The following is a 27,918-nucleotide window of genomic DNA, read 5'->3' as shown; positions in this document are numbered from 1 at the left end:
AAGCATCCTATAAGATGCACACTTCAGAGAGGGTGGATTAACTTTGCTAAGGTAAGTACTAGAGTCAAAGCCTAAAAAGGAATACATTGGGGCCAACTGACATCCCTGCTTTTCACCTTTTATCGGTGGTTAGGAAACAATGTATAATTTCCGATCTTGTATATCGGACCAACGCTGAGATGTCTGCATATCACAGTTGGATAAGATTTTTATCAGGGATCCAAATAAAATGTAAATTACTCCACAAAAGGTTTCTATCAATCTAATCAAATGCTTTCTCCAAATCTGAAAAAAGCCACATACTATCTCCCTCCCTTAACCTTACCGTATTTCTCCATGATGGAGCTCAGAGTGAAGCAGTGGTCCACTGGGGAGGGCTTAAACATATTGTTACTTTCAGCCCACTCCTCCAATCTGAGCAACAAGCGTTTGGAGAGTATCTTACTGACAATGTCCAGTAAGCATATTGGCCTATAAGCATAGGGAGCTAGTGGTCCAAGGACTGCTTGTCCAATGTGATGGCATAATGCCGGTCACAACAATTGCCATGCTACCCACTCTTAAAGCTCCCATTGGTGCTTAGTACATTCCTCTTTTTTTAATGTGTATATGCACTTTTGAAACTATAAATCTGGCAAGCTGTGTACACACAACTCACTAAATCATGGTTCAATTTTCATTTTGAGATTCTACATTCTGCATTAAACCATGGGGCATCCCTTTCTATAACCTGGACCTCTTAAACTGGGGGACACCACTGGCGTATAGCTCTGTCTCAGATAGTTTCAACCAAAGACTCAAAATGACACTTTCCTTTGTGGCCTATGAGTTGTTTAACAGTTTTAAGAGCAGATCTCTTAATTTCTTGTGAATTGGTAACTCTTTCCAATGCTTCCTTGTCGACCTAATGCATCTCCAGCCAGTGCCTCTGGCCGTCAGACATCTTCTTTGTGGTGCCTACCCCAGGCTATTGGAAAATGTTATTCAAGAGAATAGTCATCACTCTCTGTTCAATCAGAAATGCAAAATTTCATAACTTTCCTGAGGAAAAAACAGTCCATAATACAGTAATGATAACTGAGGAACAGTATTGCTGGTCGTGTATGGTTAGGAATGCACCATTTGCCACTAAAGATCCAGGAAATCCCTGGGCAGAACCCCAAAGAGTGCCCCATTTGTGACCAATAAGCAAATATTTGCACAACATTTCTTAAATATATTTTGATCGAACCTGAAGCCCCAGGTAATGTTAGAGGCCTATATTATTGAACAGCCTGGGGAGGTCCTCTCTCTAAAAATGTCCTCCTGATCACTCCATTTCCTCTATAAAAAAAAAACACCTGTCAAATGAAATTAAAGACCTTGCAAACTTCATTTACTAGAATTGCATGTGCTCTAGATAACTTGGGTCTTTTTGGGTTGTGCTAGTAGGACTCAGAATTTGCACTAGCCATTGGCTAGTAATAATTGACCTTTGGCGAGTAAGACATGGTGTGCTGTGTATATGTGTAGAATTGGGGTGGTGAGACTTTTTGAAATGCATACCCGTGGTAGTAGACTTTTGCTGCAGATTTATTTACATGGCAACTATGCTGACTCCCTCTCTCAGGAAGAACAACCACTACGGTGTACGTTATTTCTCATTAAATGCTTGCAAATTAGTTGCCAATCGTGCTAGTAGGTGTACCTTCTTTTCAATGCTCATGAGCTTATTCTACTCATGGGCTTGTTACCTAAAATGGTTGTAGGTAAGATGTGTTGCTACAGTGCTGTTAAGTCAAGGGAAGAGATCTGCTGACTGGATAGCATTCACCATGCATGTGCGCTGCATGTAGCACTGCTTTCCATAGCATACAGCCTAGTCCCGCAATGAATTCAGTGCAGATGTCACATTGGGCCTCATTACGAGGAGGGCGGTAAGGGGTTAACGGCGCCGGTGAAGGTGCCGGACCCGTTAACCCCATACCGCCCTATTACGAGGTCTGCTGGCGGGACCGCGAGCAGACCAGGATGCTAACAACGGGCCCGTCATTAACACGCCCGTTGTTAGCATCATCCCCATTCCCATTGAGTCCTATGGAGGCTCACATGGGAATGGGGATGTACTGGGGTCGGCTTCCCTGAATGGGGAAATACCGGGCCCTCCAAGGTCAGAATGGGCCGATAATTTCCCATTCAGGGAACCCGGACCCGGTACCCGGAATGGGGGTAGCCATGCCGCTAATAGCAGCCTGGCTACCTGCATTCTTCTAATACCATATGCATGTACACTGCATGTATGGTATAGCAGACCCCTCCACTGTAGACAGTTGCCCTAGTTGTCCATTCACTTTTCTTTCCTGGTACACCCCTCTTACAATGCTGCACCCCATAGCATACAGCGGAGCAGGGTCGGACTGGGACACACATTGGTCTCAGGCACCAATGAAAAAGGGACCCACAGTTGCAAATGGCAATTCAATCCTTTTGTAACACGGTTTGATTAGCACCGAAATTGTGCAATTTAAAGAATATTTATTCAGCAACAATGATCAAAACTAGCCGCATAGTGAAGTAACTCGTCAAACTGGCTCACATTGGTAAAAGTGGGCCACTTTCACCCAAAAAAACTGGCCCACACTAGCATTTTGTGTTTTTGGTTTGGGCATTGCTTTATAGCGCAGTCTGAGCCTGCACCAGAGTCCCATTAAAACATGTGGTCCAGCTGTCACATAGTCACTGTCATCCTCAACACACTCTTTTCCTCTTCTCTATCTGCTCTTTGGCTTCCAGCGTCTCCCCAATAGGCCTTTCGGCTTTCCGAACAGTGCCTAAACTACCATTTCCGCTGCATAGATTCCATTACTCCTCTCTTCAACCATGTTTCCTACATCGCTTCACCATTTCATATGGCAGGCAGCGCTATACAATTACAACATAACATAAACCAGAGAGAGGAATCGGAGGGCATTCAACATGTTTAACATTGAGAGCCTGAGTCCTATATTTATGTATGTACACATTACATAGAGTAGTCCTAAGGGCAGAATGCAGGTTCAGTGAGTTGGGGAGTTAGTTTGGATAAATGGGTAGGGTGGTTTGGTGTGCTCCTGCTATTGCTAGCAGGTGGAGTGTGAGCCACATTTTGAAGAGTTTCCCTGAAGAGAACTTGTATAGCCAAGGGAGAGCATTCCAGTGGAGTGGGGGTAGGGGGAGGGAACTGATGTGCAGGGGCTGATGGGTTATGAAGGGATGAGAAGCAAGGCGCTTATGCATTTATCAGGTAGCAGAGGTAGATCATGGATGGATTCATAGACTAGTAGCAAGAATCCAGTTACCAAGCGTCCTCCATCATGATAAGGGTAGGCTGAAGAGTGTGTGGGGGTGCAACGCAGGGACTTTAATTGGAGCACCAGAGTAGAGGCGTAGATCAAGAAGTAAGCTTTATAATAGTTCAGTTTGCAGAGCAGAGCAGAAGAGTAGAGGTGAGGGTTTTAGTTGAGTGGTGCATGAGGTGTATGCAGATTTTTCTAAAGTTTAGAAGGTTTATTCTAGCTTTATTAGCAGCGGCTGGGATGAACTGGTAGTTTAAGGTCGCTGTTGGAGTACCCCAAGGTTTTGAGTAATGGGTGAGGAGGTCGGCGAATAGTCTGCTCATAACATGATAGATTCTATGTTGCAGGAAACGGTTGCTTTAGCTAAGACGACAAGTTAGAATGGTATCTTTAACACTTTTGTGGATGGGGAATAGTTTGACTGCTGGTGAAATGGTGATTGCTGGCATAAGAACTGAATTTGGGATGTTGGATACTGCTAGCTGTTATTGCGGCTGTGCAGTGATGCGATAGGTGACTGTTTTGGAGCAGCTGGCTTCATACCAATGACTGATGTGCACTACGTGTGTGTATAGGCGCTTTATAAATGCTACGCCATATATCGTACTGCATTCTCCTTTATGTACCCGCAGGCTCTGCCCAGCTGAGGGTTCTTTTACTGGGGGCTCTTTGTGCTGCAGAACTGTCAGCACATATAGTTATGGTATGCTCGGGCCTCGGGGTTTGCACTTGCCACTAGTCATTACTGAGTGAGAATCGACTCTTGGCGAGTAAGACACTGTGTTCTATCTGCACATGGAGGGAGTGACTGACTTTTCATACCTGGCTAGTAGCTTTGACCCCTGATAAAGCGATAGTACAGTGCGTTATGTCTGGTCACCTTACACTGCTGCAGGTTGGTTAGTGAGTCTTTGAGGCTGCCGCCCAACAATGCATGCCTCTAATGGAAGAAAAGGTGTGCACTGGGAGGGGGCAGGTGGCGAAAACTATTTTTATAGTGGTAATAACTTGGTGACCCTGAAGAGACTCCATGTCTGGGTGGCCTTCGGTAGGAAGCTCTCATGCCGAGAGTTCAGCCTCGAGGCTGTGGTCTGTGCGGGCATTGTGGGCTGCTGGGGATTGTGGTAGCCAAGCATAAAAAGGTAACTTGCTACCTCTGTCCTCACTTCTATAAATACGCACAGTACGCCATTTCCTACTCGCCAAGGGTCCAGCGTCACTTGCCAGTGGCTAGTGGAGAGTGGCCCTTTCCAGCCTCTTCGGGCTGCAGTTCTCTCGTTAGGTTAAAAGGGGTCAGCAGAGCAAACCCTGACTACTTGTAGAAAAACGTTTTCTGTCCCGAGTTTCCAAGGATGTTGAAAATGGGAAAGAAGAAGCACACTTTTCACCCCCAAACTGGAGAAAATGGTAATAAAACGGAAATGAACTTGCTGCAGAGTGAGTTTATCCGGTCAGGCAGTTCAGAAGCAGTAGCAAAAAACAGGAATTTGGGCAGTGTATAAACTTTGAAACCCTAAACAATCACAGGCTGAATTGCATTACATCGCAGTGTTTTGTGGGTCCAGGCTTAGGGTTTATTTAGCCAGATGAACGGCAGTTTTGTTGTTCTAAATAGTCCACTTGCACCGGCCCTGCCTTTTGGCAAGCACCCAAGAAGCAACAGCCTGCTGAGATGTGACTTGTGTAGCGAAACATGAGCGTCTGCAGGGTGGTCGCTTCCTGGGGACATTCCTCCTCTTGCAGTCCCCTCCAAAGCAGCTTCCCCACTGTTCTCTGCCAAAAAACGCCATGCCACACAGGGTTGGACATTGGCTCCAATTTGCATTTTCCCTTCGAACACCTGTGCATTTGCTACTCTCGACTTGAAGGTATTTGCTGCTTCTATAGTCTTGTCTCATGTTATAACCACACATTTTATGACTTGTGAATCGTATCTTGTAATGGCTTTCATAAAAATTGTCTATTATTTTTACAGTAACAGCAGGGCCAGGGTGACCAAGCTTTGTTGAAGAACATTTGCAGCTAAACTGCGTCAGGATACAAAGGTCAACCCCCCCCCCACGCTCCGCACCCACCTGTCATGCTTGGGGAATCTTCACACAAGTAGAAGGGCGGTGCTGTTACTCCTCATTCATAGTCTTTTTAGTGACCTGCCCACGTCCAGCTCCTCGATTCAGTCCTTGCCATAAAGGCCCTTTGCCAAGGGCTTAACCAATGAATCTAGACCTGATCTGCATACCAAGGCTTGTAATGAGGCGAAGGGCATGTAGGGACAGTTCTAGTCCTCAGTTAAGTGGTTTCAATACCGTTGGAACATTCTGTCCATTCAGAAGAGCATGACTTCATTCAAACTTTGAGAGATGGAGGAGAAATGTTGGAATGTTGGCCCAGATGGCTTGCACCAAATGTTATAGGCACTTGCAACATTCTAGTATTGAAATATATTTTGCGCTCCTCAGCAAGCAAAGCGTACTGTGATTTCAGAGCTGCTTGGAAGAATGCCAATACATTGTAGTTGACGGCCCGTCCAGCTTCTAAGCTCTACGAGTGCTAGAAAATGCTCAGTGCTGTCCTGTTCTTTGACATACATGTTGCTGAAGGACTAAGAATACAGAGGTGAGTACCTTTTACTAACTTCCACAAGCCCTCCCACCCCCAATTTGTCACTTAACTCTTTCTGAGTTGAATGTTCAACAGTGTCCCCCTTTTTGGGCAATGTTGCCTTTGCCATTGTGAGTTTTGAGTGGACTAGGTTTCAGATGAAAAGTCTGAATACAAATTACAGACCCCACCAAAAGACCTAAAACACACACCACGAAAAGTTCTAACTACCAAAAGTTAGAACTTTTTGAGGTATGTGTTTGGGTGGGGTGGGTATGAGGCCTGGTGGGTGTCCCCCAGTCCCCTACGAGTAACAAAAACAAAGCCGGGGGCTGCGGAGGTGTACCCCCGCAACACCACGCTCATTAATACTATACAGTATAGTGAGTGAGGGTTGCGGGGGGCACCCCCCGCAGCTCACCCACATTTTAAAAAAAATAAAGAAAAGGCTACTGCGGTGCCAGTTTCCGAACACAGAAGTGAAAGGGAACCAGCACTGCAGGGACACAGTGTGTCTGAAGGGAAGGCGAGTAGTGGTGTGGTCGTGTGTTGGGCGGGTGAGTGAGTGTGTGTGAGTTTGCATCTGTGTGATTTTAATGGATGTCCGTATGGGAAATGTACGAACATTTCTGTGTTGCATGCATTTCCCATGCAGACATTTCCGTCGCTGACCATTCCTCGACGGTAAAATCATGCAGATCCAGTGCACTATACAACCAGGTGAAAGTATGAAGTGCTTCACCTACTCTGAACTTCAATGGAGTTCCCAACCTTTTTAAGATTGCCTATATAGTTTGAGCTTAAGGAAAAGAAGAGTGCTTGTTCTGGAACTTAGGTTTTGTACTATCAGGCGATGCATCCAGCAGCTCTGTCCTAGGTTGTAAATGCTGGGAAATCGGGTTCCCACCCGTAAAATGCTTGTGGGCAAAATGTTGGTTGTTTTGATATGTGAAGTAAGTACAGACATTTTGAGCTTGTTGCACTAAATATATAATAAATAAAAATGGGGGAGGGATGGGAGAGAATACAAATGGTCTGGGACATTTTCGAAAGAATGGCAGCAGGCAGGGGTGGGTGGGTGGGTGAAATATTTACACAGCGCGGCTGCAGGGGTAAAGAAAGGAGGGTTCATCTATGAGTAGGGCATATGGATCCAGGAACCCACTTGCTGCCAATGACCCACAAGAAAGTGTCAGAACAAAGTGCCAGTTAGAACGAGAGATCCACGTCGCAAGAGAATGTCTCGGAGCAGGGAAATCAGGAATTTGATCTGCTGAGGCGGAACAAGTTTGGGAAATATATATAAAACTGTGCGTTATCTGGAAGCAGTCACAATCTTTATCTGGACCTCCTGGCCTCGTGGACTTGTACAGCATAGAGCTTCTCGATTCTCTGAGACTGTCTGCATCATGCGCTCTGTGCTTCATCTCCTTTTAACTTACACCAGCTCTCTTTTCTTTCCAGGAACAGCTGAAGAAGAGCTTGAAGGATCTGGAGGCGCAGCGTCTGCTTCACACCTCCTCCCAGACTAGCTGTGAGGCCCAGCTGGAGGACATTGCTGTACGTTGCTGGCAGGACACTGAGACATCAGCTTTGCCTTTTTAGTTTCTCTTCTCTGCTGAGCTCCTGCATGCTACATGGGTTCACGTTTTACATAAGGGCTTCCCTGTTAGAAGTGATGTGTTCTGAACATGAAGGTGAAAAAGCCACTATAGGCAGACATTGATTTCCTTTTCTTCAGCCTCTCCCAGTTTTGACAATATCTTCTTTGTTTTTCTGTACTTTTGTAGCCCAATCACCAAGTGACTTGTATGGTTGGACTGCGGAGGCTGGTTTCCTTCCCAAAATGGTTCAATAAGTCAGGCTATGGTGGCATCAGTGCTCAGTTTTTCCTCTTTCCCGTCTGGCAGCATATGTATGGTCTATAGACCGCCTGTCTGCAGGCAGGCAGAGGTCTGGTCCTAGTCCATCATCTCAGTCGGAGCTGGGCCACTCCTATAGCTCTGGTAACACAGCCATACTAATACATCTGTAATTTTACAGAAATACATGGGTGTTCCTTGTCCCCCTTTCTTTGAGACCGGAAGAGCAAACCCTTTTCTTCTTGCCTCAGTCCTTTTTTCTGTCTTCTCTTCTGAATTGCACTATCCCATTCCCACTATTTTAGGGCAACCTACAAAGAACAAAGCCTGGAGCTTAACACTCTGATTTCAACTGGAAATGCGTTCTTCTCCCACTCCTGTTGTCTTAGACTCAAATTGCCACTGATACCTCTATTCCAATGGGAGCTCCCTTAAGCTCCCACTATAAAAGCTCGCTTCTTTAATGCCTTTGCCCTCTTTTCCGCAGAGCAAGGCACAGTTACTGGAGGAGCAGATCAAATCCTCATTTGAGAAGCTGCATGCTTTCCTGCGTGAGGAGGAGAGCGCCTTGCTGCAAGAACTTCACAAGGAAGAAGATGTGCTGCGGCAGAACCTGGGAAAGCGGATCGCTCAACTAAGTGAGGCAGTGCAGAAACTCTCTTCTGGCCTGCAGGAGGTTGAGAAGAGCCTGCAGCAAGAAGACACCCTCTCCTTCTTGCAGGTAGTGTGGTGCACATGATTTTCTGCAGTGGAACATTGTAACTTTGTGGTCTTGCACATCCTCTACCCCCCTCCCCACCTTTCCAATCTACTGAGGGACACATTTTGTATTCCTTTGGTACTCCAAGCCTCTCTATAAGAAGCTGTGCCTGGGTATGGAGTTGGGTAAGGCGATAGGGGCATGTGATTGCTATAATATACACAAGATTCAAAATTTGCTTTTTCCAATAGATAATGGCTAGTGATACGTGACTCTTGGCGAGTAAGACATTGTGTTCTGTGTGTATTGTATGTCTAAAATTGAGGTGGAAAGTGGCTTTAAGTCTGGCTAGTAACCTGCAACTTAAGTTGTGCCCCCTGATATACACCTGTAGATAGTTACAGGGGTAATGGGCACCACTGGATATAGACGTGAAGGGGTAATTGGCACCAATTCATAAATACAATAGAATGCAGATCTACAGAGAGGGTTACTTGATGGTTCCCACTTACTAGATTTACAGAACTAAAGGTACCAATCAATCTTTACAAAAGTAATGGGCAGCAGTGGCTATTTACAGTAATAAGAGTAGTGCATCTAGAGCTCAGGCACCTCTGAATGTTTACGGATGTAATGAGAAGCAGTAAATCTGTTTAGCGGCAAGGAGCACCAATAGTTCTTTACAGAGTGTGATGAATTTAGCAATGTCATCACTGCCTCTCTGGGGAAAGTCTCCTCATGTAGCCAGGAAAAGGCAGAAGCTATCTGATCCTGACCCTGGGGGGCGGCTGTCTGAGGGAGGACCACATGAGGGGAGGAGACCTTCTTTTATTTATAAAATGTTTGTAACGCCCAGACCCTGGGGTATCGTAGCAGTACAGTAATACAGGAGTATGAGGTCAATTTGATACACATTAGTCATATTTGGCAAAACGCCAAGTTTTAACCAGCTATTTGAACGTTATGTATGATTGTTCGTTTCTGATGATGGCTGCTGGGAGAGAGTTAGAGCGTGTCTGCAGTAACACCAAAGCTAACTCCTCATACTCTTTTGCTCTTATAGCGAGGAGTGAGCATAGAGATACTGGTTCTTAACAAACAGACAGGGACTTTCGGAGAGAGACTGTTTAGGTACAGAAGCACCTCTTTGTAGGTGCACCTGTAGGCAATAGTCATTAAGTTAATACAAGCTTTGATTGGTAGCCAGTGGGCCTCATATCTGGTTGCCGAGATGTGGTCAGATCGCTGTAGTCCAAAGGCGGCACATAGGGCTTTATTTAAGAGATTGGAGTTTAGCCAGATTAGATTCTTAAGTGCCGATAAGGAGAACGTTACAATAATCTAATTTGGAGAGGCTAACTGCTTGAGCGAGTGTGAGGCAGTTGCTTGGTGAGAGGAATTGCCTACTCTGAGAAATTAGCCTAGATTTGTGTGTAGTGGCAGATGCTGGATCATTGATATGCTTGGTCATGGTTAGCTCTGCTTCCAGGTGGACACTCAATGTTTTGACCTGTTTAAGGACTGGGATGGGGGTTCGATTAGTAGGTAATGAAGGAGGTGTCAAGGTTTTTCAACTGTGAAGGGGAGCCGACAAGCGGCTCAGTTTTATCGGCCAAGGTTGTGGGTGGCCATCCAGTTTTGTATGGCGCTGTGGACCGTGTTAATTGGTAGGGATGAGTATCTGGGTGTCATCTGCAAAATTGGTGTGGATGATGCCCAGTACGTCTAGGTGGTCAAACAGGGGCTTAGTATATGTATTGTAAAGTGTGGGTGAAATACAGTAACCTTGTGAGACACCTAATGGTGCCAGGATGGGATCCGCCACTGCCTTGCCAATAAATACTCTAGTGGTGCTTTCACTGATGACTGATTTGATCCATGAAGTGCCTTCAGGTGAAAAGTGGAAGTGATGGCTGAGGTTTTGGCAGAGGGTGCCGTGATCAACTAGATCGAATGCAGCAGATAAATCTAATAGGAGGATGCCTAGGTTGCCTGAATCTCAAATACGGTCTGTTTGGACTTTCAGGTCCAGAAGTGCTGTTTCTAATGGATTGTGTCCTCCCACATATTACTTATCTTTAATAATTGTCTTCCAGCTTTAGCTGCTTCGGAAAAATGTTTTTCTGAACAGGGGGTGCTGTGCGTTGGCGTCGATTCCTTCGAAGGCCTCCGTCAGATTGTCAACGTCATCCGCAGTATTTGTTGCACACGCAGTACCCGTTGGCTTCAGTTCCGTTTTTCAGACGCAGCTTTCCCTTTGAGATAAATTACAGCGCACTTCGGTGCGTTAAATAAAACACCATGTCTTCACCGTTGACTCAATTGATGCCCAAGATGGGTTTTAAGAAATGTCAGGATTGTGGGTCCATTGCCGACCCCCACCGTGTTTGCCTGCGGTGCCTCGGCACGGAGCATTGTACGAAGGAGTGCAAATCCTGTCAGGCGATGACTGACAAGGCTCTGAGAGTGCGCAAAGGTAAATTGGCGGTGGGTAGAATTCCAAAATCCCCTTCTGTTCTGAAAAAATGTACTTCGGATAAGTCGAGAGATTCTCCTCGTCGAAAAGATCGAAGAAATCTTGATCGAGAAGTAATTTGCATCATTCTTCATCTTCCAGGAAGTCGAAGAAAATAAGTAATTGGTCTCCTCCTTCCTCGAGTGACTCCTCCCCCGAGAGAATAACATGTTCAACTAAATCAGACTCCCCAGCAAAATGCAGAGTTTCGGAGGCAGATGATACAAATCTTAGAGAGAGCGGGCCCCACTCCCTCAAAAGATTGGAAGAGAGGCCATGTCCCGGTCGCTCTGCATAAAGACAAGGGAAAATCTAAGGTTAAACCCTGTGCACCCTCAAGTCTTGGATGCAAGCCTTGAGAGTGAAAAGGTGCCGAGGACCTTGATGAGTCGAGAGTTCAGCCCTTTGAAGAAAACCAAATTGGTTCCATCAACGTCGGAACCTTCACCTATATCGAAGCCATCAAACACCTAAGTCGAAGACTTCGACACAGTTGGCCTCAAGGCCTACTCCGAAGACTTTTCGGACCCATTGCAGCCAACACAAGGGAAATCTTATAAGCCTCTAACACAAAAAGTTTCTTTAAATCTCTTTCTTTAATCTTTGAAGAACATGAACGATCTGATGATCAGACACAGTTTGGTCTTGAATATGGCACTCCAAATGTGCCAGATGAGTTTATTTCTGATGAATCTAGACTTGAAGATCTCTGACAAACTGCAAACACGAGTAGAGTAGATACATCTCCTGAGCTGGAATTTGGAAAGCCAGATCCTGCAGATCCTGCTGACTGCTCCTCCTTTTTAACAGGATGAATTGACAGACATATTGGATCAGGGTCCACAGAGGCATCCCATTTTGCCCTTCCATATTACTTTGCAAAAAAGGGTTACAATAAATTGGGAAACCCCAGATTCTATTTTTGCGGTTAATAAGCACCTCCCCAAGAAAGATAGACCCTCAAGCAGTAATCTGGGTTACTTGACCAAGCACCTGATTTTAGAAAGTTTGGTGATCCAAGCAGCCTCGTCCACAAAACAATCTGCTTACCCTACAATTCCTACAGACAGGGATGATAAACGGGTCGACGCTTGGGCACGGAATGTATTTACTGCCGGTAGCATGGCCTTGAAATCTTCAAATGCCACCTGTGCCTTATCAAAATGTTCGTTCATCCTGTGGGATTGCGCAGCTATGACGGCTGACTACATCCCCAAATTGCGGTGTGGGGGGTAGGGGTGGAAGACGACTTCCTGGCTATCATCAAGGATGGTAAGGAGGCAATGTGTGAGTGCCTCTAGTCCGGTGTTGATACTGCAGATACTAATAGAAGATCTGTGGCGACTAGCACTGTGCTGTGCAGATTTGCGTGGCTGAGGAAGTCTGCACCGGACATGCAATCTAGATAACTCAATATGCCTTTTGACAGCTTGACTGTTTGTAGCAAGGCTGATGAGTCTGGAAAGGCTTCAGACCTCAATCTGCAGCTAAATCTCTTAGTGATGTGATTAGACAGCCTCAACATTCCTACTCCAGTACAGTCTCATTTTCTCTTTTGAGTTCAGCTGTTTGGGCTGACCTCCAATCCCAAGGCCTTTCACCAAGTTGATGGGGGTGGTGGCGGCAGCGTGTCTCAGGAGAGGGTGGGGGGGTTCATGTCTACCCCTACCTGGCCGATCGGGGCTCATTCTCCTGAACAGACCCTGGAACATATCAGCGTGACTTGTCAATTAATTTCCCCACAAACTAGGCTTCTCCCTCAATTACAAGCAGTGAAACATGATACCATCTTAAAGACTCCAATTTATCGGAGCAGTCTTGGATGCCTCCTTGTGGGGGGGGAGCCTTGCCACCCAAGGTGAGGGCTCATCATATTCTGCAGATGTTCACTAAATTTCGGAGTTCCCAGAATCTTCTGGCCTTCGATTAATTATTTTCTTTTTTAGTTTGCTTGGCCTCATGGCGTCCTGCATTTTTCTGGTGCCAGAGGCTCGTCTGAGAATGAGATCTCTCCAATGGGCCATCAGGACTCAATGGTCCCAATTCTCAGACAGAATGTCAGACCTCCCTCAGGTTCTGAGCAGAGTCGCACAGGACCTTCTGTGGTGGGCCTGTGGGGCTAACATTCTGCCAACCATGGTCAGAGATAACAGTAGTGACGGACGCCTCACTCATACGGTGGGGAGCCCACACCAACGATCTGACAATCAGCGGTTGTTGGTCACCATCGGAGTCCAAACTACACATCAATCTTTTGGCGCTGAGAGCAATCCGACTAGCCCTGAAGGCCTTTTTCCCTCTGTACAGGGAAAGAATGTCCTGATAATGACGGCCAACAGTGGCCATGTACTACCTCAATGAGAGGCGGTCTAGGGTCACTACCACTGTGCAGAGAGGCAATGCAACTCTGGTACTGGGCAATTCAAGAAGGAATCTCCCTATCAGCAGTTCACCTAGCCGGAAAAGAGAACACGGCGGTGGACGCTCTGAGCAGGCAGAGCAGCCTCCAACGAGTGGAAACTAGCTCAGGAAGTCCTTCTAGAGATCTTGTCCCTTTGGGGAACCCCTCAAGTGGATCTGTTCGCGACCAGTGTCAATTGGAAGTGCGAGCTGTTCTGCTCCAGGGAATTTCCCCCAAGAGGAGCTCTAGGAGACACGTTTGTGGTGGACTGAGAGTTTCCGCTCCTGAAGGTGTGTCCTCCTGTCCCTGTCATTTCTCACATGATCATGAGGTTGAGAACGTTTGGGAAATCCATGAGCCTAATTGCCCCGAATTGGGCCAGGAGGATGGGGTATCCGGACCTTCTGGACATGTCCATCTGCCCTCATATGTCTTCCACAAAGAGAGGACCTTCTCTTGCGAGAGGAGGGTCGGGTTCTCCATCCAAAGGTCAAGACACTCGGCCTTCACACATGGTTTGTGAGAGGCTGACGTACAAGGATTGTGACATCCTGGAAGACATAATGCAGATTTTGCTTTCGTCCAGAAGGCCAGCAACAAAGTCTTTAGACAGCTTTCATTATTGGAACAAGTTAAGCAGCTTATGTAGGGATAAGAATGTGGACCCGTTTCAGTGCGATACCCATAGTGTTATCTTTTCTACTTCACTTAGCAAGTCTGGGGCTCCAGATCACAACAATAAAAGGTCATCTGGCAGCGCTTTCTTCAGAGGAAATCTCATACTTTAAAATCCCTTTAATCATTCAGTTTCTTAAAGTACTCACTAATGTGTTTCCTCCTACCCCCCTTCAAGTTCCTGTTTGGGATTTAAATCTTGTATTAAAATTCTTAACATGCATTCCATTTGAACCCATGCATTCGTGTCCATTGAGACTATTCACTCTAGAAACTGTTTTGCTAGTTGCCATCACATCTGCCCGGAGGGTGAGCGAATTGCAAGCACTGTCTTCTAAACCTCCATATACGGTCTCCCATAAGGATAAGGTTATTCTTAAAGTAAGACCGTCATTTCTACCAGAAATGGTCTCTGACTTCCATTTGTCCCAAAAGATAGTTTTACTAAATTTCTATCCCCCTTCCTCATCCTGGAAAGGAGAGGGAGAAGTTACATAGACTGGACCCTAGGAGGGCTGTCGGTTTTTATATCTCACGAATGTCAAAAATTCGGCAGGTCTACCAATTTTTCATCGGATATACAGGTCATAAATTGGGGTTGGCAATAACTAAGCCGATTTTATGCAGATGGATTATTCTGGCTATCCAAAACTGCTATAGACTGGCTGGTAAAGATCCCCCAGAGGGTCTAAGAGCCCACTCATCCTGGGGCATGGCTACTTCCGCTCTTCAGAGAGGAGTACCTATTTGTTCGACAGCCACATGGACTACCATACACACCTTTGTGAAACATTACTCCCTGCACACTTCTACTCAAGAGGGAGCTTTCGGGAACGCTGCCTTGCACTCGCTACAGATCTAAATTCCTTTCCCACCTCCAAGACTATTTCTGCTTTGGGAGGCTATCAAAGTGGAGGAATACGTGGGAGGATACAATCTATTTGAAGAGCAAGTTACTTACTCCTGGTAACTTTCTTTCGATTGGATGTTCCTCCCACGTATTCCTCATCACCCTCCCAGTCTACCCCGCTGCAAAATGTACATGTTTTGCACTCTGCGCTCTCTGGGTCTTCTAAGTCTAAGGAGGCACTAGTAATTCCTCTAACATGGAAAAACAAGAACTGAAGCCAACGGGTGCTGCGTATGCTACATATACTGTGGATGACGTCAACCATCGGATGGAGTCCTTTGAGGCACATTGAGTCATCGCTACCGCACAGCGCCCTCTTTCGAGAATTTTGGTTGAAGCTGGAAGATAATTAAAGATGAGGAACATCCAATCGAAAATGTTACGAGAAGTAAGTATCTTGTTCTTCCGTGCTATGTTTTGAGCAGAAGTCAGATTGTCTCATTCCGGGCAGGTGGTTATGCTAAAGGAATTTCTGGACTTGTGCGTAAACTAGTGGGTCAAGTATTTTGAGCAGAAAAGGGACTGCGGTGATTGGGCAGTAGTTGGTGGGAATGCAGGGATCAAGGAAGGGCTTTTTTTGGGCAGTGGGGTGATCCAGGCTGCTTGTTACTCGATGGAACATTGCTGTCAGGAAGGAACCGTTGGCAAAGTCAGTGATGAAGGGTGCCAATGTAGGAGCACAAAGCTTACTATATGAGCGTGGCATGTGTCATCTTTGCAATTAGAAAGTTTTAGTTAGCGATAGAATGGTGGCTAGAACCTGTTCTTGTGTGACTTGGTTGAACTTGAATGGCGGGGGAGAGGAAGAGTGAGCCACACTGGGGAGGCCTAGTACCTTCTGTGTTGGGCTTTAGCTGCGTGCATGGTTTCTTTTAATTTTATCATGAAGTGTCTCAATTTTGTTTGATATAGCGTCTTGCATGGCAGTGCACCAGGCTTTGTCCGTATGGGTTGTAGGAATAATGGCATTGGCTATTCACACATTGTACGAGTTGGCTTTGAGAGTAACTACTGCTGTCTTGTAAGAGTGGGAGGCGGTGGCAAGCCATTTGCAGTTGCATGGGGGAAGATGCTTTCTGCATGAGTGTTCGAGGGCTCTTTTGTTACTGCTTAAGGTGACCAGCTCATCAGTAAAACCACATGTTGTTGCGCTTGCTGGGGTTGGGTGTTTTAGCAGTGATGGGGGCCTGCAAGTTCATGGTGTGGAGGAGACCGACCTGGTAGTGGCTGGCTGTGTCATGTGGGTTGGCTTCAGTATCTCGTCAGTGTGCGGGTGTGTCAGACACATATTGGATTCAGCGTGGGTGAGCGTGCAATGTGAGGGGTGGCGAGTGAGGATCCAGTCCAGGATTTGTCCTTTGTGAGTAGGTGAGTCGATCAGTTGGCTATCATTCATGTCATCTAAAGTGAATGCTAGGGTGGATGCTTTGTCTGATGCGTCATTGAATCCTCGATTGAGGTCACCTAGCATAATGACATTTTGTGATTGGTTTCATGAGTGGCGTGATCAGGAGGGGGATGTTGAGGTCAGGGCGATTGAGGCCGTTGGGTTGTCTGTAAAGCATGAGCAGGTTGTAAGTGGTTTGGGGATTTGTGTTAAGCTTAAGTAGCAGCATTTCGAATCCAGGGGTACTAGGAATGGGTGAAGGTCTTATCTTTAAAGAAGATTCAGCTATTAGGGTTACGCCTCCACCCATGGCGTTCAGGTGATCTGCCCTAAATATAGTATAATTAGAGGGGTAGGCCTGAGGCGCTGTGGAGCCAAGATTCTGTGATGGCACAGAATTCAAGGTGGTGTTCCAATAAGAACATCAATTTCATGTGTTCCTAGAGAGCGTACATTAATTAGTGCACATTTTAGGACATCAGGTTGTTTGACCTCAGGCTGGGGGCTACGGTTGGATGGTGGCATATGTACATCACTGCTGGACGGTAGAAGAGGGGAGCTAGTGCGAGAACTAAGTCTAGCATGTCTTGCAGCTCCTAGTGAGGGGAACGTAAGCTCGGGGTGGGAGGCACCTGAAGGGAAGTTCTGGCTCTGAGTTTGGCTAGTTGGAAGGATCCCAGACAAGGCATGGTTCGGAGTTTGGCTAGTTGGAAGTATCCCAGACAAGGCATGGTGACTCCATTAAGGCAACAGTAGCAAGGGATCCAGAGATTATAGTGGGGGTGATTGTGGATCTGTGTCCTTTGGTTGCAGGGTGTTTTTTAGTGGACTGGTAAGTGCTAGAGGCCAAGCCGGTCCTATGGTTATTTATTTTTATTTTTTGCATTTAATTGTAGAGCACATAACCCATGGATATTTAGGCACTAGTTTCACTGAATTGTGGAAGTGCAGGTCATAATGCGCTTGTTTATTTTCTAGCGCGGATCTGGGATTCGAACCTGTTTGCTCAGCGTGGTCTTCTTTCCAAGACTTGCGCTTTGCCACAGAACTATCCCCCCTTCACATCCTTTGTCGTAGTGCAGTTTGGCAGAAGGGCTGCGGAGGGGGCGGGGCATCATAGGTATGCCAGTATCAGCTGTGGCAAATGTGGCTTCATGAATAATCAGGGAGACTTCAGGCACTCCTAAGACGTGCGCACAGTTGTGCTAGCTGGATGTGGTAATGTCAGCGCCAGTGATAAAGCAATAGGATGTGGCGAGAGGTGCATTTGTCTGATGAAGGGGATATGTGGGGGGTGGTGTATGCCAAGAATGGCTGTTGTGGAAGCCCACACGTCTTGTGGGATAGCAGCTGAGTTGGTGCACAGGGTTAGGGTGATGAAGCGTCAGTAAATTCAAGTGTGGCGGGGGCACAGTATTACTGTGATCTTTACAGCTATGCGGGTTAGATCTGGTGTGGGCTTGGGATGACATGACTTGTTGTGTGCTGCGTGCAGGAACTGGGTGGGGTTGCAGGCTGTGAGGTCCAGGTTCAGTCCAGAGGCCATGAAGGGAGCGAGGAACTAAGACATTAGTCCCTGTGAGCACGTAGGTGTGCGGAAGGTTGTGGAATGCAGATTAGCTGCAAATGGAGGTATGCACAGGCACTTTTGGGGGCAAGAGATGCTGGTAGGTTGCACCGCACTGAGCAACTAAACGGGGCAGTAGTGCAGATAAGAAGCCTGTGGCAGGTAGGAGAGCAACAGAGTGCTGGACAAGGAGTTTTAAGTGATTCGATCAGTTACAGCCATGGGAAGAGCAAGAACTCTTACTTTGGTAGGGCCATATCACCGAGTGAGCAGCAAGGAGAGCCCTTGTGCTGTACAATGACGTCACAGGGCTGGCAGGGGGCATGGGGGCGACGGGGGCGGCACAGACATGGCAGGGCCAGACAGGAGTCGTCGCAGGCCTTAATGTGCAGCCTTTTTGGGGGTCCGCCTTTGCCTACCGGCTCCCACGAGCTAAACATGCATCAGAACAATGCAGCCAATCAACGTGCTGCAGCATTACTAATAACATTGTGTCCAGCATGGCTTAGCTCTAAAGCAGCAATTGCTTCATAGATGGTGGTGGGATGAGGGCACCCATGCCCAGACAAGAGTCCTCAATGCAAAACCAGACAGGAGTCATTGTAGGCCTTAGTGTTTGGACTTTCATGGGAGTGACGTGGAACATGGTATCCTCCTTTTCCCCCTTAAACCTGAACTCCCCAATCCTCCATGGTATATTATGTTAGATGAGAACATCCAGTCATACTAATGGCAAAGCTCTTTCATATCATTTTGAAAATGTCCGACGATACTGAGACGAGGAGGACTAGAGCGGTGAAGATTGCGGAGTCTGAGAAGCAAGAGAGACACTCTATTTGGGAGAAATTGATGGGTACAAGGACATTCAACAGCACCAAACGTCGGGAAAGAGAGTCCCACTAATCCTGACACAAGTCGGGAAATCTGATGGAAGCAAGCTGCAGCGTGGAACGAAGACCCTCTGAAGTGGAAGGTCTGCTGCTTGAATGCCATGAGCGGATGAAGCTGCCGAGTTAAGTCTGAGGCATCGCTGGAACTGGAGAGCAGACAAGACACCTGTCAACAAGGAATTAAGCTGCTGGGAGAACTCAAGACCGCGAACGACTTTGAAGCCCCGAGTGAGATTTGGTGAGCCCATAGAGGGGAGTTGGGACACGGGGGCAATTTGTGGCGTGTATCGCATTCTGTTAGAACAGAATTGTATGAACTTGGTGAGCCCGAATAGGGAAGCTGGAACACCAAGGCATTTGTTGAGAGAAACTAAGGCAGATGAGAACAAGTCAAGGACCTAATTTACAAAAAAGAAAAAAAACTATCTTGGAACTATTTAACATTGAGAAAGAAGGAATGTTTGTTCATTTGATGGAAATCCTGGCAGGAGAGTATACCAGGCAGAAGGATTGTGAAGCTGGGACCTGCACCCAATTGTGTTGATCCAAATCATTGGAAGCATAATAGGAGTGTGTACCAGACTGACAGAGCGTCTGGCACTCACTGTCACGCTTGTTGAACTTGATGGAGTGTGTGGAATCCAGGGGAAGGAAATAAATCCCCCTAGAACTGGAATTAGGACATATTGTGATCAGGGAATCATCCCACGGTGCTGTAGAGAGGATAAAAGAAGTGGATTTGCAGCTTTGGCCATGTGAAGGCCTGAGAAAGCTGAAGGGAAGAGCCATACCCCTTGAGATTGTGAACTTTGAGAAGTTCAAGGGAAGAGTCAACCCCCTTGAAATTGTGAATTGTAGAAATCTGGGAACGGTCATGGGAAGATCCTTACGCCTTGGAAGTGTGAACTGTATGAAACCTGAAGAAACCCTGGGGAAGGGAAGTGTGCCCCCCCACCTCCTCACCCCAAGACATGTGTGGACCTTTGTTTTGTTTCCAGCACATTTCTTTTGAGCTTTGTTGAACTTTGGAAAAGGGCTGCGAGTGTCCAGCTGAGAGACATTTCCCTTTGCACTTTACATTGAGTTTAGCATATACGGGCCAGGTTACGATTTGGACACAGGACGGAGAACTTTAGTTGGATATTCTGACACAGGCACCATTTAGCTTTGTTGAGGCAGGGAAAGCCCTCCTAGGGTTAGGGCGAGCAAGGGTTTTCTCCACCCCTCTTTTTACTTTGGTCGATAAAAGTCTTTGCCAACCACCATGATACCGCTGTGTCCGTGTCTTACTCCTGATTCCTCACAAGAGGTCATGGAGGACATACACAAATATGTACAGAAGTAAGGGAACCAAAACGTGCACAATAGTGTAAATGTGCAGAGCAGTCCAGGCCACAATGAAACATTGCAGATTGTACACAACAGTCCAGAGCATGAGTGAGATTTAAAATACTGAGGTGCAATTTTGCAGAAGTCCATGCACTGCTTGAACCTGAAAGGGGAGCTCATGCGTGTATTGATCGTCATCCAGGCTACAGCGGGTTTTGTTCTCCTGTGTAATAGGCCTACATAACTCCTTCTGGCTGATTTCCAGACTTCATGAAGTTCCTCTATTTCAGACTTGATGCGTTTCCTCCATTTCAGTTTGTTGAATTCTGTCTTATTATTATGGTATGGACGCATCATTCAATCGAGTGTATAATACAGTTTCGTAAGTCCCCGTAGGAATGTCAGTTTTTTATGACCAGCAGGTTCAGTTTCAGTGTTAGGTTAAGTTGAACCAACTTGTGCTTACTAACCTCTTTTAACTGCTAGGTACCTTTTAAGCAATACACATACCTTGAGAGATGTAGATGCAGTTGAAGAAAAATGTCTTGCTATCCCTTGAAAGGGATGACCATTGTCCTCCAGAGTCTGCCGGCTTTGTCTAACTAGTGCACGCTTCATGCTTCTGATGGGGGAGGTTAGAGGTTAGAGACGAATGCACGCCCAGCATTAAAATGATTATTTCTTTATATGTGCTAAGATATTGTTTTGAGACTTTCAAATCAATCCCTGCCTTGTTTGTGTTTTAGTAGACCTTGTACAGCCAAGCTGAAGGAAGGGTTTCTGGGTGGTGAACGAGTATTAAAATAGGGGTCTCTTTCCACTGGGTTAAGCATATAAGTCATTGTAGAACCATCTAATGCCAAGCAGTGGTGAGGCATTCCTTTTCAACTTGTGTGAAGGAAGGGGTGGGCAAAGAATATGTCCTGATCTGGGAAAAGTTAGTGCAACCCAAATTTCTTTTCAAATAGGGTGATGGATTGCAGTGTGACGATAACTGAACCTTGCCTAAACTGACCTCCAGTAAAGCGTGAGGTAATAGTGTGGCAAGTGTGACGACACTTTGTGGAGGCGGAACAGCTGAGTGCTGTGACGAGAGTCCAGCAAGGGCTGCGTTGATGGTAGCATGCCTGTCGGGGTGTCGTGTGTTTATAGCCAAGTATCTGAGTAAATCGATCTTACATGAAACTGTGGTAGATGAAGCAAAACCAGTTTTTGGGGATAGAGCAATGTGTGACATTACAGGACAGTGGATGATCAGTGAGAAGGCATTTTGATGTGCTATCGGAAGAAGGGATTGGGTGGGACAGTTTTTGGGATAGAGCAACGTGTGACATTACAGGACAGCGGATGATCAGTGAGTAGGAATTCTGATGTGATATCGGAAGAAGGGATTAGGTGGGATTACTGGACAGCAGAGATGAAGACCTCAAGGGAGAGTTGGATGAAGGCATTAAAGGACAGGGGAGGATTGAGGGGGCCCCAGGGCACGGCACAGCATGGTGTGGCAGGTGGATGCATCCCACGACGTAGGGGGAGGGCGGTGCGGAGGGTCAGGATGATTACAGTTTCTGTATTAAATATTGAGCATTGAAATGCTGGGAGTGGCCATGCACCACTCACTGGTTCTTACATGACTGAGTACATCATTATCGAGGCCTGTGTAAAGGTAGTGAAGTGTGTCATTTTGTTTATAAATTTGTTTCCTTTTTTCCAGAACTTTCGGACTACCCAAGACAGGTGAGATTTCATAAAACTGCCATTGATTACCCAGGCCTCAGGCATTGCCTGTTCTTGATATTCTTTTTCTTGCGGGAATCTTCTTAAACCAGGCTGAAGTTGTTTTTCCTTCTTCTAGTTTTCCTACTTAATTGGTTTTTGATGTGTTTCGTGAGCTTGGGAAGGGGAGTTGGAAATTCTGGTTCATCAGCATGCTATGCCCACTGCAAGTGCTTACTTCTGAGCCCAAGCCATGTTTGCTTGTCTTCTTAATTGGCTCATTGTAAGTTTGTACACTCGTGGATAGTAGCCTGTTTGCCTCTTACTCTGTTCGCCGTTTGTGGTTGCCCTGCTGCTTTGCTTAGTGTTTTATTTTATGTGGCTAGTCATGTGGTGGACCCCGTGCTATACTCATTTTGAAATGTATTCTAAGCATCGTAGTAGAGGCTGTCGCTCAACTCTGTTTTCTCGGATTGGCTCATTAGATCTTGCATTTGTCTTCTTAAGTGGCCAATTGAGACTTGGTGCAAGATTCTATCAGATTTCTCCCTTAACTGACTTGACATGGTGCACTTGCTTCACACAGAACCATTGTGCCGCCCGTGAATGTGGACAGGACGCCGCTGGAACTGAAGGAGGAGAACTATACAGGCCCCGTACAGTTCTGGGTCTGGAAGAAAATGCTGAAGGTTCTGGATGTTGGTAAGCCTCGTTTTTCAGCGCGACACCGGCAATGGGGAATTACTTCATGGATGCATAGGACACAAGAAGGGTGGCTTTAGAGCATGTACCCTGAGCGGAAGCAGAACAAGTATTTGAGCAATGTTCCGGTGATATGAAAGTGACAGCAAAACAGTTCCCTTGAGAAATCTGCATCCCGTAAAGCAAGTGTCCTGAACCTGTGGCCCTCCAGATGTTTTGTTCTACGATTCCCAATATTCCTCATCATTGACTATACTGGTTAAGTCTGATGGGAGTTCTAGTCCAAAATATCTGGAGTGCCAAAGGTTACACACCCCTGCTGTAAAGCAATGACTATGGGTGAAGTGCAGGAGGACATTCTCTTCCAGGCTATTTGAAGGTGATGGTCATGGTGTTGGACTGCATAGAAGAGACTGCACGCTGGCTCAGATTTGTGTAGTTGTTCTAAGATGTTTTCTGATTCTTTTCTTTTTCAGCTCCAGAAATTATGAAACTGGACCAGAACACGGCTAGCCCCTTCCTTGTTATTACAGACAGTGTAAAGGTCCGTTGTGGCGACAAGAAACGTCCAGTGCCAGATGGACCAGAGCGCTTTGATCCAGCAGCTTGTGTACTGGGAGCCTCAGGCTTTGACCAAGGCTGCCACTACTGGGAGGTGATGGTTGGCCAGAAGTCAGAGTGGGGTCTGGGTGTTGCCAAGGAGTCGGTGACCCGCAAGGGTGAGATCATGCTGTGCCCGGACAATGGCTTCTGGGCAGTGGTGCGGAATGGCAAGGATTACCGAGCCTTCACATTGCCACCCACCCCTCTGCCACTGGAGCGGAAGCCACAACGAGTGGGCGTATACCTTGATTACGAGAAAGGGCAAGTGTCCTTTTATGACCCAGACAAGATGGCCCACTTCCACACCTTCAGCGGTAACTTTTCTGAGAAGGTGTACCCATTTTTTTTCACCGGTGTAAAGGAAGGGAAAGGTGAGCCCCTCCGAATTTTGCAGTTCCGATTGTAGAAAGCACTTCCTCCTTCACGCTCTCACTCAGACTGAGTGGCATCGGCTTCCTGGGGTCGAGTGCACTAGAGGGAATGTCGAGGCATGTTGATCGTATTTGGTGGGACATTAAACTTTTCTGCCGATTTGTTTTACATTTCTGCTCTGTTTCTGCACAGAGGAAACTGAACTCAAAGCTCATCTTATTTTCTCATCCTTGAACTGTCCATGTGTCAACACTTTCTTGGGTAGCAAACTTTCCGGAGTTGCCCTGCGCGTCCCCAGCTTGTGGTGGCAGGAGGTGTTTTCCCTGCACACTTGGGTGCCACACTGAGAGGGCTCTGCGTTGTATGTGTTGAGGACTGGTTGGTTAGCTTGCCATTTTCAGTCTCCAGATGATTTCTTTAAGGACTGCTCCATACATGTACAAATTTCCTCAAATCATTTACCTGCTTTTAATCTAGCCTGAAACCAGTGGGCCATTTTTCATGTGCAAGAGGGTGACTTGATGCCAACCCAAAGTTATTCTTTCTTTAAAGGGTGGGGTTGTACATTTCGACCAGCCGCAATAATGAATGAAGCGTTGGTTGGACCAATATAGCAGTCCTCCAATGGCTCTGCTGTGGCCGTTTCAGGGTGACTGCTGAGTAAAGGGCAGTCCGCACATTGATTGCTTGCAGCCATGCGTACATTTTGTGAAAATCCCGCTGTTACTGTGAAAAATAGCAATCCTTTTAATGTCCCCTCCATGAAAGCATGGTCATCTTCTTGTAGGACGGAACCTTGTTTTTTCCATTGAGCCCTCTGGGCACGTTCATATTTATGTAATTTTACTTAACTGAGAGCATGCAAAAGATAACGGATGTATAAGACGTGACCAAGTTAAGAACCGTACTGTACTTTACTGGCAGCACAGGTTGGAGCTAGAGACCCCAGTGGGAACACGTGGAATCCCACAGTAGCCTTCTCGCACAGTGACGGATCAGTGCCAAGGTGGACCACAGAGCATCATTAGGTGACTGCACACACTGAGCAGAGCAGGGCACTGGGATCCTGCCCTCGTGCGTGCATGATGAGCAGAATGCAAATCACAGAGCAGCTTGCAGGGAATGCCAGACACCCCCTTTATCCCTTAATGAGCAGTGCTGCATAAGTGGCATAATGCAGCGTTCAAGGATTGCACCGTGGGTTCTCTGTGAGTAAAGTGAAGTGACTCCTAATGCCAATACATCTTACCAAACCACCATGGATGGCATTTTAACCAAAGTGATGCCGTCAAGAGCTCTTTATAGTTAGTTTCCCCACCCACCTGCGTCTTAATTTGTGTACCAACCTGCAGCAAGAATGCCAGGCGCGAACATCATTTCTTTCTAAGTTTTGTAAAACCTAATCCTTTATAGAATAGTTATCTTCTGTCAGCGTCACATATTTTTGTATTGACCTGTAGAAGGGGATGATCGTCCCATGTTTCTCCTCCTGCCCCACTCTGAAAGAAGGGGAGAGCAGACCCCACACCGAGGAGCTGGCTCTGATTCCGCCTGAGAGTCCAGTTTTTCTCATTGGATCTGTGGGTTTGTCAAGGTAGCGAGGGAAGGATTCCACGTATAAGGGGCAGTGGTCGTCACCGTAGGCAGGAAGGCAAGTGTCTCCGTTTTGGAGGTAATACATGTTCCCTGAAGCTGCATCTATGAAAATGGCTTTTGCGTTCAGGAGGCGTTGGACGATGCAGGCTGGTGATCCATCCAGTCAAAGACAGATTTCAGAAACACAAATCTACTTTGCCCCGTGTGGATCCGAGGCCACTGGTTTGGCCTTTGATAACTTCACTGCACATTTGGTGGCCTGGTAAAGTCCCCTGTGACCAAAGGAATCAATGCCCTGCTTTCTTGGCAAACGTCTGCTTCTTTTCCAAGTTGTCATGTTCTATTCATGGTTAACTGTTTTTAGGCCTGCATTCTCTTGATTTGATAAACGAATAAAGCTTGCGTGCAGACTAAAACAAAACGTGCCTCCAGCTCATTTCTGCCTGCTTGCTCTTTCTCCAGTTCTTGTCGATGGTCATTGGATTCTTCCAGTGAGAGGACCCGGATGCAATTATTTTGGGCATAGTAACTTTGGAATCAGGCTTCATCCGTTTGCTATGCGTGCCACTGAAACCTCCACTTCATGCAAAGGTGCGAGTATTGGAGAGGTTGGCTCTGCTTTTCATCAAAGGGTCAATAAAATGGTGTCTTGCTATGGGTACACGTAATCGCTACTACAGTCCTCGAATGTGGGAGAATCTATACTGTGTAACACTTGTGGGCATTCTATGCCTTACTCTTTCCAACAAACCCCACCTTTAGCCTCCATACAGATCAAAGCTTCAGTGGGTTTGGCTTCTACCTCCCACGTAAGCAGATTTATTGTGCACTCACTCTGCTGTGGAGGCCCGGGAGCTCTTGGTACTGCGCGGAACCCCAATGTACAATTGTTTCTCTTTGCAATGAGGGCTATACCAGAAACCTCAGGGAGTCTGGTAGAACTCTGGTCATTTAGTTGGAGTGCATCGTAATGTAGTAAACTGGCTTTAAAAAAAATCCACTTGAAAGGCTCTAAACGCCCACCGAACTTACTACCGGACAAAGAGAAAAAATGGTCTGTAGTTGTGAGCCATTGCCATTCTATGTTCAGGAGTTTCTTATGTAGTGTGTTCACATTATTATACGTACAGGTTACACTTGCTCGTTGGGTGTATCAGAAGGAACCATGGATGCCTGCTTCAGATGAATACTGCGCATCAAGAGCCCTGGGTCCCTCCCTGCCTTCGCTGCAGCCTGCATGTAAAGGACCTCCACACTGGTAAGCCCCGTGGTCCAGCCCCCCCCCCCCCCCCCCCCCTAATCCCCCTTTCTATCTGCCAGGATTACACCAGTCTTCGTTTACTGCTTTATTCTAGCACCTGTTACTTTGATTTTAGGAGCTAATGAGTTGAGAAAAGCTTTTTGTATCAGCTCATATTTCTATTCAGAAGTGCCCTACTGTCAATTGTCTTATGTCCCACATCCTCTCGCCTGGCTCTGAACAGCAATTCAGACCGCCTGAGGGCAATGAAATCCACCCATATCCATTTGCAGCACACGCAAAATAAAAAAACAATGCCAATGTCAATTTACTGAGGGAATTTATGCTTCTTACCATCCCAGTGGCCTTCAGCCCCCGTTCCTTTCCCAGTCCCCTGTCCGGTTACACCCCCGCCACATAACCTGAAGAAGTCCGCAGGGATCCAGCTTAACTCCATTCCAAACTTTAGAAAAGCTGTAACTCCGGCCGCACATGCTTCCACGATGCAAGCAATTCTGTAATCATTGCAAGATTGCCCACAAATCAGCCCGGCATTGGCACCTGCCTCTCGGATATTGATTACATGGTTGGCTTCTACTCAACTAAAATGATGCCTAAGCAAAAGGTATCTAGCTTATGGTTTGCTGCACCACTGCAACTGACTGCACACCACCACTCCCATGGTCTGAAGAAATGGGAACCTATCCACAGCCTACTTCAACAATTCAAATCCTTGAACTCTTCATGAACTGCGCCTTTCCCGTTGAACCCCATGTTAAAGCCATGGTCAGTCTTCCAGCTCAGATGTATCTAACGCGTCATGCCATACCCAACCTCAACACAGAGGACCATCGCAATCCTCGCTCAACTACTCTCCAGGCTTGGTAACCCATTCTAACTATGGCCTCCCGGAATATTCACCAGACCTCCTGCAAAGACGCTGCAGCTAGTCTCCTCCTAAGACTGCAAGATGGGGACACCTTAGCCTGTCCCTCTGAACAGTCTGCTGGTACCTGGGGGGAAAATGCAGGGTACAGTTCAAAACCTCCTGCACTGCCTACCTGGGTATTGCCCCCCAATTCTGAGGGGAAGAAATGCGTCCCCTACAAGCCCTTATGATCTCCCCACCCCACTGAGTGGCCTTAGTAGCAGGTCCATGCTACAACATGTCTGTCCTCCAAATTATGTCATTCAATGCCCAGGTGACTGCACACATGCAAATAGCGCCTATTGAGCTTTCTTGTTTATCACACAGCAGCCAAGAAAAACTAGTAGGCCACCTTAAAGAACAAACCAATCAGATCTCGACTGCTAGCCTCCGCAAAAACTGGCAGAACCACTCTGTTGTGCAAGCGCGGACACACACAATACTTAATAAATCAACATTAACAACATAACGGCCATCAACAACTTTGACCCAAAGCACCAACCTCAGCAACCGGGACCAAATGGAGACTGGACCCCTTCAGATCAGCCTCACTAGCATGTAAAGCACACTTGCAAAATGCTTATTTCAGGGCACACTCACATTGCACCCA

At 46.7% G+C, this 27,918-nt stretch overlaps 1 protein-coding gene across 1 annotated transcript in view; it reads left to right on the top strand.

Moving 5' to 3' along the window:
* Positions 1 to 25,561, top strand: part of LOC138521989 (zinc-binding protein A33-like) — a 41,014-nt gene extending 15,453 nt beyond the window's left edge. The window contains exons 3-7 of the mRNA XM_069635181.1: positions 7,380 to 7,475; positions 8,265 to 8,498; positions 21,866 to 21,888; positions 22,454 to 22,569; positions 23,046 to 25,561. Coding sequence (XP_069491282.1) covers positions 7,380 to 7,475; positions 8,265 to 8,498; positions 21,866 to 21,888; positions 22,454 to 22,569; positions 23,046 to 23,578 — 1,002 coding nt within the window. The 3' untranslated portion in view covers positions 23,579 to 25,561. The remainder of the gene's footprint in view (positions 1 to 7,379; positions 7,476 to 8,264; positions 8,499 to 21,865; positions 21,889 to 22,453; positions 22,570 to 23,045) is intronic.
* The last annotated feature ends 2,357 nt before the right edge of the window (positions 25,562 to 27,918 follow it).

The sequence above is a fragment of the Ambystoma mexicanum genome, chromosome 13, assembly GCF_040938575.1.
Source record: "Ambystoma mexicanum isolate Mex_15411 chromosome 13, UKY_AmexF1_1, whole genome shotgun sequence".
Lineage (NCBI taxonomy): Eukaryota > Metazoa > Chordata > Amphibia > Caudata > Ambystomatidae > Ambystoma > Ambystoma mexicanum.
Note: the sequence above shows the minus strand (reverse complement) of the source record. Positions and strands in the feature narration are given on the sequence as shown.